This window comes from Serinus canaria, chromosome 9, assembly GCF_022539315.1.
Source record: "Serinus canaria isolate serCan28SL12 chromosome 9, serCan2020, whole genome shotgun sequence".
Classification (NCBI taxonomy): domain Eukaryota; kingdom Metazoa; phylum Chordata; class Aves; order Passeriformes; family Fringillidae; genus Serinus; species Serinus canaria.
In genome coordinates, this window is record NC_066323.1 from 11,131,795 (window position 1) to 11,144,673 (window position 12,879).

General features: G+C 44.7%; 1 protein-coding gene across 3 annotated transcripts in view; it reads right to left on the reverse strand.

Annotated features, from left to right (window-relative positions):
* Positions 1-435: 435 nt before the first annotated feature.
* Positions 436-12,879, reverse strand: part of FGF12 (fibroblast growth factor 12) — a 216,725-nt gene continuing 204,281 nt past the window's right edge. For 2 of the 3 annotated variants that reach the window (XM_018912955.3, XM_009089148.4), the window contains exons 4-5: positions 9,476-9,674; positions 436-937 (exon numbers count right to left, since the gene is read on the reverse strand). In XM_018912955.3, the coding sequence (XP_018768500.1) occupies positions 819-937; positions 9,476-9,674 (318 nt within the window). In that variant the 3' untranslated portion in view covers positions 436-818. The remainder of the gene's footprint in view (positions 938-9,475; positions 9,675-12,879) is intronic. The other variant, XM_030227033.2, reaches the window with a different exon arrangement.

A 12,879-nucleotide genomic window follows, 5' to 3' on the forward strand; every position in this document is an offset into this window, starting at 1 on the left:
CTGAAATTCCCCTGGCAACTAATACAGTAAAACAAGCATATAAATAATTATAATAAAAAGGCATAAAATGCCAGACTTGGGTCAGATATACTCATGGAGTGACATTAGCAACAAATAACTATGCAGGGTTTGAATGTAGATGGAAAAGGCTGAATAAAGAGTAGCTACTTCATTGCCCATAACTGCCAGGCTCCTAATTCGGGCAGGCCATATTTTACTGATAGCAGAGCAAACACAGTCATAATGTACCCCTACCTTTCCTGCTTTGTGAAAAATCCCATCCATCCCCAGGGAAGCAAGGATGTTAAAAACAGCGGTGTGAACATGAGGTGAAAGGATAAGACAGAAAGCACAGTCACAGGATGCAATTCCCATGTGTTTGTTGCACATCATATGCTAAGTTCAATTTTCCAAAAGCTTTGTTTTATTTTTAAAGGTAACATCTTTATTATTATTATTATTATATTTATTAGTAGTTGTTATTATTATTATTATTATGCAGAGATGAGATTTTTCCCCCTTTGATCACAGAGCAAACAGTTTGCTTTTGAAAATGTTAATGGAGTCCTGATTTAAAACATTTTTTCTTCACTTTTTTTTTTGTTGTTGTTGTTGTTTTTTAAAACGTTGCAACAGGCAGGATCTGGGTTTCGATTTTTTCTCGTCCTACACAAAGAAAGATTCTGGAGTTCACACTCCAAGCCACTACCGGTAGGTCCTGCCTTGCCCAGTTGTCATCATCTCAGTGTGGTTTCGCCAGGTGGGGTGGATAGGTGGGTGGGAGGGGAGGATTTGGAAGAAGGGAGGGTATTTGTCAGCTATGTCGAGTCTTGGTTAACAACTTTGCCTCCATTCATGGTTGGTGTCCCTGAACTTTTCCTTGAGCGTCCTTGTTTTTCTCCAATTTCATGCAGCGATGGCTCTCTGTACATGCACACTGCAAACAGAAGAGACACCCGTTAACAGCCCTCAAGTCACAGACAGCCATGACCCTAACAAATTATTTCCTTGTACACAATGCTGAGTTCCAGCCCCACTGCAAACACACACACACCCACACTTACAAAACCCCAACTGACCCAGCAGCAGATCGTGTTATCAAGCAGGATCTGTTTACTTGCCCTTGCTGCCATTTGCTTCTGTCTCGGTATTCTTTCAAAGGCAGAGAGAAACAACAGATTGACTGCTCACAGATAAATCTTTCTAGGTTTTTTTGTGCTTTATAGCTTTTTTGTGTTATATTCATATATATATAAAATAAACATTTTAGCTCACAGAGCCATGTACTGCCTTGAGATGCTGATTATCATCTAACAACAGGTTCAAGAATGACCCGGCTCCCAGCCCTTGAACTGCAACCAAAGCCCTTGAGAGTCCTGAATCAAAACTACACCTGCAGCTGAGCCATGAAGGATTTCTGGGTGTTGAGCTGTGGATCTGAAGTGGTGACTCAAGCCCATTTGGCTCCATCAGCCAAGAGCCGAGGTCTGCTCTTGGCACTTCCTATTTATTCCTCTGTAAATCAAGCCAGCCAGCCAAGGTCAGGGCTGTGAGCAGACACGTGGGATGAGTTCAGTGACAGCAAGTCAGGAGCTGTCCCAGCTTTCTGTGGTTGTCTGGCAGCACCTGAGAGCAGGGTGGCTGGAGGGCACCTTCTCTCCAGATCCTGGCTGTGCAGTGTGTGTCCTATAAAAATGAACTTGCTGGAGCCCAGACAGCCAGAGAAGGCAAAGTCTGCCCAAGGCTCATCCAAACGTCCTGGGCAGGACAAAGCATTTATCCAGCTCAGCACATGGACTAGGTCCTCACGGCTGTCCTCGTGCCATGTGAGGTGTGCCAGAGCAGGGGCACGAGCTGTTCACACCAAGGAGAGCATCTCTGATGAGCTCACTGCAAATGTGGCAGGGTGCAAATGAGATTGAAAGAGTGAGGCATCTCAAGGACAGGCACAGTGGAGTTGAGAACATAAGGCAGGTCCAGACTGCAAATGTCATGTCCAGATCTTTGCAAAAATTAGGAAATGAAGAAATGATTGTGTACTGCTTCATTTTGTGAAGCTGTCACATCACAAACAATGGCACAGAGCTCCAACACAGGATAGAGCCTATCAGGGTTCGGTTCTGGGTAATCAATAAAAACAAAGCTTTAAAAATTATCTGAAGAAATGAAAAAAAAACCATCCCATGTATGAAAAGGCAATGTAAATGTATCTATAATCTCCCTTGATTTGCAAATAAATCCCAGCAATTAGAGGCAGGCTGAAAACGACATTATTGCTCTGTGCTTTACTCCTGACTAGATAAACAGTTACAGCACTGTGCAACAATACAGGACAAAGATAAAGTGCAGCCAACTGTGTATTAATAGGAGGGATATTGAATTGAATATATGAGCAGTGAAAAAATATTACTTTTCCCATAGTGTATTTTTCATGCAAGGCTTTCAAAGAAGTTTAAACACACACACACACACTTGTCCTCCCAGCAAGGCTGGAAAAGGGCTCTCACATCCCCTTTCAGTCCCCTCACACCATGGGGAGTGTCACTCAAAAACTTGGTGATGGTGAATTTGCCTGTTGTGGTGAAGTACCCAATAAAATACTAAAGAAAGTATGAAATGGTTAACAACAGAGGAAAACCTGTGCCCTTGTGATTTCTTACCCTAAGCTGCAGAGTCTTTGGATAGCACTGAGGGTGTGCTTCACTGCTGTGACTCACCTTGTTCTCGGATATGATGTTTGCCCAGCAGAATTATGTATTTGTGCCAGTGTTGTCCCAGTGCCCCTGACATTCCATACACAGTTTTGTCTCAAGTGCACTTCATCCTGACCGCTCTAGTCCCAAGCTGGAGCTGGAGGGACCTCCATGAGTTCTTCCCCCAGAACCAAGCTCATCTCACTCACACCCATCCCCAGTAACCCATCAGGCTGGGTCAGATGCTTAACCATAAGGACTGACAGGGGAATGCTGCAGCAGCACCATGGCATGCTGCCTTTCCTCAACTCCCTGCCTCTCACCATGGCCTTTGGCAAAAACCGTGAGCTGCCAACAAGGCCCACAGAGTAAAGAATATAAACCAGGCTACTGATGTAAACAATATTTGCAGCTACAAATGAAGGAAACCCTGTACCTGACAAGCAAATAGGACAGGAATTATAAGTTTTATCTTCCAGTCTAGCACAGGATACAAATACTGATGTGGGGCATCATGTGGAGACTGCTCACACTGAGCTTTTCAGACAAAGCTGTCAAAGCCTCTGTACCAGACAGGCTGTGCCAACAGCCCGTGCCAGAAAATCAGTAGCAGTATAGAACAAGCATATTTTCAGTATTTAGATACACCTACAGGATCAGTGCATGCAGTACTTACATGGCATCATGCACAAGAGATGCCTGGACATTCTCCTACTCAAGAGGCTTGCGCACATGTGCTGAGCTGTGGCCATGGCTCAGCAGGGGCTGTAAACCCCCTGCACTGTGGCACACAGGTGTGCACACCTACATCTGCACAGGCACAGGGCTTCAAGGACAGCCCAGCATGTTGTGCAACACAGGCCCTTGGACTGCAGCTTGTTGCTCTTTGTACTGAGGAAGTCTGAGCGTGACTCACACAGGGAGATGTTAGTCATGGACTGGGGAGGGGGTGTTTGCAAACGGACCTGTATGAGTGCCCAGATCTTCACAGCTTTGAAAGTACATTGCTGGGCTCCAGGACTTGCAGCACTCACTGGCAGGTCTCTTTGGGATCCCTCTGTGTGTATGTGTGTGTAGACATACTTCCCTGTCACCTGCCCTGAGGTAAAGCAGCAGCAGTGTGACAGTCATGCCCGGACACCTGGGAGGTCTGCTGGAGAACACAGCACAAGGAGCTTTGGAAGGATGAGCAATTCAGCTAGAACAAGAGTTCCCTCCCTGCTTTGCCTTGCTTCTCCCACCCACCCACACCCACACACCAAGCCAAATACAGCCCTTAATGTCTAGAAACCAAGCTAATTCTTTGGAGTTTCAATCAGATAATCAGCTCCTATGCCCCAGATTCCAATCAACACATCCATATTCATGCTTTAATTGGAAAGTGCTGTTAGCTTGATCTGCTGAAGAGCTGCAGGCTTTAATGGAAGGGGGTGAACGCAGTGGAGCTGTGCCCATATCTGGTTCTTGTGGCTTTCAATTCCCTGCTCCACTGTGAAGCAGCAGTGCCTGCCACTCACAGGAACAAGGGAGAAATTTGCACAAAGATCAAATCAAAATTAGGAAGGAGACTGAAGGTACACGTGAGGAGGACGGGGGTGGCAGGGACCATACTTCCTGAAGGCAAAGGCGTGGCAGGGGCTGCCTGTCACCCAGAACAGCTCAAACTCTTGCCTACATGCTGGCACAGGATCACACTCTCATTTCTGCTTCCCAGACACGGCACTGGCACATCACCCACATGATGACACTGAAATCACCCTGGGCATCAGGGACTGCCAGAGTTTGGGAAGCATCGCTTTGCATCCTGACCCCAGCATTTCTCACTTGGCATCACTGCAAGTTGAGGAGGTTCAGGGGATGCAACAAACTAACTCCCTTTCCTTTCTCTAGAATATGGCAAAAAGCTTATTAAGCACATTAGATATTTCCCATCTATCCATCTTCACTCAGTGTCTTTCCTTGATCAGACTCTTGTGAGTCAGGAGGAACCAAAACTTTTCTAAGCTGCAGTTCAGCAGGTGGGGAGCCCTGCAGGGTCACCATGTGCCCAATGGTGCCAAGCTGGATCTGGGCAGGGCTGGAAGCAGATCCTCTGGTAGCAGCCCAGAGCAGGATCCTTGCCTGTACAGATACCACAGCTCTGGGTGGTATCTGCCCGAGTGGCTGTATTTGCCAATGCTTTGGTGCAGGGAATTAATTGCCTGAGCAGCAGCACTCAGGGGCACCAGGGAGTGAGTGATTAGGCACCCTCGTTTTCTGCCTCTTATTACTGCATTCTAAATCCCAGCTGATGCATTTCAGAGGCATGTGAGCTCGTGTCTATCTGGTGTGAAGATAGACATGTAAAATGTGAAGGATGTTGCCAGGTGGAATCACACTTTGTTCAGATAAGAAAGGCAGCACAGGATGGCAAAAAACCAAGCAAAATCATGGTTAAAATACATCACATTTGCCATCTAATAAGATGATCAAGAGTCTGATAGATGAACAAGTGAGTTAGTGTGACATAGAAAACAAACCAAAGCATCCCCACCTGGAAGACAGAACCAAGAGAGGAGCTGTGTTGGCAAAGACTCACAAAATGTGGAGATTTTGAGGTTTGATTTTTAAGAATACTTTTTAGGATGTTGGGAAAGTAACATTTTATATGGGCAGGTAGTAACAGGACAAGGGAGAACAACTTTAAAAGAGATTTAGGTTAGACATTAGGAAGAAATTCTTCTCTGTGAGGGCAGTGAGGCACTCCCACAGGTTGCCCAGAGAAGCTGTTGATGCCCCATCCCTGGTAGAGCCCAAGGCAAGGCTAGTTGAGGTCCTGAACAGCCTGATCTGGGGAGGGTGGCATCTCTCCTCATGGCAGGGGATTGGGACTAGATGTTGTTTAAGGTCCCTTCCAACTTGAAACTTCCTATGACTCTATGCTGTACGTATTAAGGTGATACCTTTGAAGCATTTGCACAAGGCCTACTGCATTTTCCTAGTCAACAGTCTTGTACTTCTTTACAACATCTGAGGACTCTGCCTTAACAAAACTTGGATGCTATTTCCCTGAGGAATGACACTGGAAAAATCTGGCTGCTTGGATACTCATCAGTGATAATGAATGGATCCAGACTAGTCATTAAGAGGTCACCTTTGTATTTGAGACATACTCACATCAGGAGGGCTGAAGCACCATAAATTCATTGTTAGGGACTGCTCTGCTGACTTGGAGGAAGTTTTCTGCTTCTGTGGCCAGATTTGCCACCCTAAATGTTTTCTAGTTTGGGCCAGGGTTGTAACTCTTTGGGAGAGGTACATTTGGAAATTACGTCTTCAAAAAGAAGGAAATATGAATAACAGAGCACAAATGTAACTCTCTGAAATGTAACTCTTTGGGAGAGTTACATTTGGAAATTATGTCTTCAAAAAGAAGGAAATATGAATAACAGAGCACATCCTACTTAAATGACTGGAAACTTCTCCCACTGAGATGGATTTGGATATTAAGAAGAACAAAAGTCACTATGGATGGTAGGATTGTTCCAGCACTAATCATTACAGACACTTAAAGAGACTGAAATTTCTCTAAAAGATTACTTGTTGTCCAAATGACAGTTATACTCAAGCTCATTTCTTGTGCAGTCTAGTTCAATCTTGATGCCTTCCCTTTAGGGTCCATTTAGCTTGAATAATCAGTGATCAGAAATAAAAATATCAAAAGAAATGTGTTGCGTATGTGTGTTTTGAAGCAAAACTGGCACCACACAGTACATCAACTGCTGCCTACCAGGCTGTTTGCCTTGGCTTTGCCTGTGCACAGATGGGAGAAGAACTTAACGTCTCCCCTGTTATTACTTAGTAAGTTTTTTGTGCTTTCATATTGATTAAGCTTAATCTTATTTCCAAAAACAAACAAATCCTACCTACACTAAACTAAAAAAAAACTCCTACCAACCAAAACCCAAAACTTTTCCAGTTGGTATCTACTGAATTTTGTACAAAATACCTCCAGCATCCTTCCAATCTATGTGAGTCAAAACACTCTGAGTGTTCAGCACAGCAGAAAGCCGTAGCTGCTAAAAGCCATAGATAACACACATCCATACATAGACACCACTGTGTATATATGTGTATGTGCTCCCATGAGTATTTAGAAATTATCTGGGAGGACATTTCTTATTTATGTATGAGTTTACTGTCCATTTGCAATTTCAAGGGGACTTCTGAATTCAGAGAGCAGGATGAAGCAATGGAAATAAAATGAGTTAAGGGAGCAATCTGGGCTTTTTTCTGTTTCCCTTCCCTGTGAACCCTTTCGTCACTAAACTGCTGCATAATTTTTCTGTATATCAGAAACAACAAGGAAGTTTCATCTCAGATATAACTGCTATTGAGTGGTAGGTGAAGTGATTCCTAGTAATGGATGTGGCACTTCTCCTTCCCAGAGGGAGCAGATTCCTCCTTGCACACATTCTTGTGTCAGCTATCACGGGACAGAGCTAATGCTGGTGGTGGTATCCAGCAACAGGAAACCTGGGGGTGTGACTGTGGATGGAAGCTGCAAAGTTCCTGTGGATGGAAGCTGTGTCCCGAATAAGCAGCAAAGCCCACACACAGGGGCAAGCCACAGCATTCTGCAGAACCGACTTGCAAATGCAGCAGGAGAGCGCTTTGAGTATTTCCCTGGAGTCATAACAAAGAGAAAGAAGCTGTTAAAACAGGGTAGGAATTGCCCCTTTTCTGTAACATCTCTGCTTGCAACCTCTGCTCAGGGGGACTTTGATGGATGTGGTGCAGAGAAGTCACATGGAGACGAGCAGGTTTTACTCCAACCCTCCCCACAAGCCTCTGCTACCTACAATGAATCTTAGGCTTGGGAACAGAGTCCTCCATCTGGAGTCACAGTCCCAGACAGCTGAATGCTTTGGGAAGCTGACACGTGCCTTGGCTTGGGAGACTGCCAGCTCTTTGATGCAGCAGCGCTCACAAAGCCTGACTGCAAAGCATGTGGAGGAGGGAAGGAGTGGAGGAGCCCTTAATTTGGCTGCCAACTTCCAAAGCACTCACTGCTCGGGAGGTTATGTGACAGCTGTGATTGAGGCAAGTGTGGGAGGAGGCAACTGCGGGAAAGGGAAGCTCTCGGGCTGGGCTGGGTTATTCAAAATGAGAGCCAGAGCAGCATTTGCTGAAATGAGATCTCTACTGTGGGTCAGGCAGCTCTGTTAAGGCAAGGCTTTCCACGAGGAGAGCCACAGGAATGGCCTAGTTTAATGACTGCAGAAGGAAACGATTGAGCTGTTCAGCAGATACCATGCATGCTAGATTAAAAAAGAAGCCTGGATTCAAAGGATCCACTGATCAGTGCCAAAGCCCAGCCAGGCAGTGAAGAAATACCAGAAGGAGGTGGAAACCCAGCTGTGAAAGCTGGTGCTTGTAAAAGACTCTCCTCATGGTCAAGGCAAGAGAGAAGCTGGTGACCAACCCCATGCCTGAAGCAGGCCCTGTTCCTTAGCAACACACGAGGGCTTAGGGTACCAATGCCACCAATGCCTCAGATGAACAACAAAGGGCTCCTGGCTGCAGAGAAGCTGTTGAAAACAAGCACAGGACCAGCACCTCCAGGCCATTCTCTGCTCTTTCAACATTTCCATTTCCTATGCAAAGCCCACAGATACTCTGGGAATGCTGCACTGAATTTCTCTAATGCTTTGCTTCAGATGGCCCTTTCCTTACACTCACAAGTTCCCACCCCTGAGCTGGGAAGCTTTTAAAAAGGCCCCTGCTGTGTGGAGTGAGCTGTGGCCTCCACCACTTGTGAGTGGTACCTGTTAGGGGAGTGTCAGTTCAAGCCTTCTCCCACAGCCAACATGGAGTAGTGAGGGAGCACAGAGCTGTGCAGCCAAGGCCAGCTCCAGGCTACTGTGTCCCTGAAGGAGACAGATGGCAGGACAAAGATGGGGTCAGAAAAGCATACCTAGGTTGGGGATGAAAAGGTAGAGCTTTTCCCAAGAAAAGATAAGAAGGGCTGTTTCCAGAATCAAGTTAGTACCTGTTAAGTACTAGGCTTACCACACTATCTTTCAATTTATTAGGGGCCAGCCCACGAAAAGCAAAATGTCCTGGCAGGAGCCTGAGGCACCCTTCAGAGAGTGAACAGGCATCAGCAGGAGGGCAAAACTTCAACTCCGTGACTTTCACTGAAGCCTCACACTGTGATGAAGACTTATGGCATGACAGCATCCCATCTAACTTTGGACAACTCTACCCCCAGTGACTAACTAGGATGTCTTTACAGATGAGGAAAAACAATTTAATCTCAGGGTAGACATAAAAAGAACATCCAGAGCTGTGCTGGTAGGACCCATTTTTCTTGTTACTATGAACAGAATGCCAAAGTCTAAAATCAGGTGAGATGAATCCTGTCTCTACTGACTCTATCTGGGACTGGAAATCTACTGAAATACACTGGCAAAATCCTCTGAGAAGACAACATTATCACCACTGCTGCATCACATTCCTTTGGAACTGCTGGCTGCTTTTCTTTACCAGTAATTTCTTGTGTTGTTGGGCTTTTAAATTCATCCTTTAGCACCCCAAAGCCAAGAAACCCATTTGAAGCTAGAAGAAAAGCAGAGGAAATGCTAACAGTGCAGCCCAGAACTTACCTGAAGTGCTACAAACATTTCTTCTTGCTTTCTAGTCTTGAAGCCAAACACCCTCACCCAGGAAACCCCAACTCTGAAGTTGTTACCTCCCCCTACCCAAACCCCACTGAGGGAGAAAGTGGGCAGATTCCATACCTTCAATGGGTTTGGGTACAAAATGTGATGAGGGTTTGGTTTTTTTCACTCGGTTTCCCTTCATAATTTGACCTTCTTTATTGAGTCCCAGGAACCACGCTCGTCCCGATTCTTGCTGCCGGTACAGCGTGGAAGAATAAATAACATAGTAGTTTTCAAAGACAGATTCTTTAAATTTGCACTCTGGTGTGAAAACATCCTGCAGTAAGAGAGAGAGAGAAGAAGAAAAAGAAATGGAAGAATTAATAATCACCAATCTTCTAAATTAGGCATCACTGAATGATACACAACAGTCACGCATTGCAGTTAGCAACAGAAAACAACAGGCATCGGCAATGCCGGCTCCCAGCAGTAACACCCATCTAGGCAACTCCCAGCTGAAAGGCAAGGCTGTCCTTCCCTGGCAGAGCTGTGGTTTGAAAAACAGCCTACAGTGAACAGGCATGAAAAATGTGCAAGAAATCTCAGAAATTTGCCAGGATTTAGACTTTAATACTAAGCAAAAGAAAGAAAAAGGGAGCTGAGAAGCAGAGACAGCCTTGCTGTTCCTGATGCCTTCCCCTGGCTTTGCTCATACCTTCCCTGTGATGGGCAAATGTTCAATGCTTGTTGTCTAAGAGACTGAGGTTTCTTCAAATTCTTAGAGGCAAAAGGCAGTTTATTGAACCATTTAAGAGGATTCAAAGAAACGAGAGTACAAAAGCAAGTAAACCATTTAATTTCAAAAGCGGTGTGAGGAAATGCTGGCACAAAGCCTAGAAATCTTTCACTAAAGAGAAAGAAGTAATTTTCAAGATTTCTGGCATAAGTATTTCTGCAGGTACTGAGAAGCATTTCCACACCTGCCCTGGAGCAGAGCACATATGGATCTGTCCAGGACGTCCCCTAAGCCTGTGATGGCTGTGGGAGTGGCTGTGCCATCGCCACTGGCCCTGGCTTTGCATGAAGTCTCCAGGACGAAACTACACTCAGCTATGGACTAGTACTTGTTATGTCCCAGTGTTCAAGATTTTCAGAACAGAGAAACATTAAGCCTCTTTTAAAAGATCTGGCTAGCCAGGGCATTCTGTAACAAGTGGGCTTCCCAACCTTCAGTGAGTCATATGTGGTTGTTAGTGGCTTGGGTTTTGTTCCCAGACTTTGAGATTGAGCAGAAAACCTATCCAAGCCAAACAAATTCCCCCACTAATTTTCTAAAAACTATTCTTGCAAAAAAAGTTCAAGCCACAATGAAAATTCATTTTCTGAATCAAAACTGTTTCAGCAAAAAAATCCCTTCTTACAAGTCCCAGACAAGGCATTTCTGAGGCCTGTGAGTGAAGGCAGATGCTTCTACAGGCAAGTGATGCTCCCTCCCAAACCTGAGCCACTCCCAAGTCTTTGTGAGCTTCTCCAGACTTGCCAATGCAAAACCCATGACCAACATCGAGCAAAGCATCTGGAGTAATGCCACATATTTACTGCAGACCTTGTTTAAGAGCAAACATTCTGAACATTCAGCAAACCTCAGGAACGTGTTCCCAAGTGATCTGGGGGTTATATAAAGTGCTGCTGGTGTGACAATAAATCCAGTGTGCAACAGACCCGCAGAGACCGGCAGGCTTGAAGCTACAGAAGATAAAGCACAGCAGAAAGCACAGAGCTGTGCTGCACACGTGAATTTTGCATCAATCATGAGCACCACACAGGTAAAAATACCATCAGCAAAAAGGGCCATTTTGCCTTATCTGAGGGAGTCCTTCGTGACAGAGAAATAAATATTTTTAAAAGCGAGTGAAACAAGTTAAGAGAGATCTAGATGACTTAGAGCACTATAAAATGGTGTTTGAAGTAGCTTCCCCAAAAGAACAGTGCTTAAGTGTTCCTTAATCTGCCCTTTATCTCCAGGCTTTGGCTTGCCTGGGAAGGCACAGCTCACCTGGGAGCTGGGTTTGCAGGAGCTGCCTCTGAACTGCTGGCTCGGGGGCATTCCCTGGCACCAGGCCCAGCCAGGCAGCAGCTCTCAAACCAAACTGGACAACTCAATCCCCTTTCCCATGCCTTCATTACCCCAACAGTAAAAGCTGATCACAAAAATTCCCTTTAGGGGGACTAAAAAGTTGGTGGGCTGTGAAAGATAGTTCCCAACTTGACTTAAAACATGGAACTAAGACTATTTTCAATGAAGAAGAAATATAAAAGCTAATGCATTTAGAAAATGTAGTTTCAGAAAGAAAAGAAAAAAGATATTTTAATTACAAGTTATTGCAAGTTCAGTTTTCAGCTCAATATCTTTTTTAAAATTACTACAGTGTAATATTTTATGACATGCAGCAGTAGTTCATAAAAGCAGATGCTGTATTGTATACCCACGTGTACCAATTAGCTCACAAAATTCTTACATTATTTTTAAAGCAAATGCATATAAAGACATGAAAGTAATGAAGATTTTAAGAAAATAAAGAAAAATCTATTGATTTCCTTTAAATGTTTGTGCTCCCCCACAAGCAAACAAAAGCATCCCATTTGTTTTATGAGCTGGCTGGTTGATTCCTCGTCTCCCATAAGACAGTGGAAACAGCACTTCAGGATTTGAACCATGGCAACACTACTATGAAACACCCCAGCTCTGTCCATTCAGCAGCCTAGAAAACCCACAGCTAAGTTCTAGTTAAATAATACTGGGTTTATCCACTATTACCTTTCTAATGCACATCATCTCGCCTGCAACAACTGTGCCATGTGGAGACAGACACCCATGGGACACTGCTCATCCTGCCACCAAACTGACACGTCCCAGGGTCCTCACAGGTCTGAGCAGCAGAAATCTCTGTGGGCATTACCATGGACTTGACACAAAGAGCAAGAGGATGAAGAAAGAACCAGATGACTGGAGAGGAGACAGGGCAGAGGAGCAGGACTCAGGCCACCCTCCCAAGAACTGTCTGAGGATTTTTAGAGTGTCCTCTAAATCTCATTAACATGCAAACCCTTTTGTTTTTCTTCACTGGTGTCTTCTTGGTGCCCCATGGGCAGCATTCAGTTACACTGCACTGCATCAATTAGTTTCATCACACACCTTTTGCTGTCAGCTTTGGGGCTACCAGTAACAAAAGGCTATTGGGATATTAATGGCAGAACCTCTCTACAAGCTTCACTGTCAAAATTATTTGCTGAATCAGGTGGGAACCAATGTTTTAGTTGTCTTAGGCTGAGATGAACTGGGAAGAAAGACAGAAGTGCAGGTGAGCACAACAGATTGCACAATAACAAAGCAGTTTGTAGCAGCCACTGCTGCACAGACAGAAATCTGAGACAACAAAAGGTATTTTTAAAAAATCACTGATCTATTCACCAGATCTCTGGGCCACGCATGTAATAATTTTTTAATTTGTTTGGTTTTGTTTATAATATATATGCTAGAT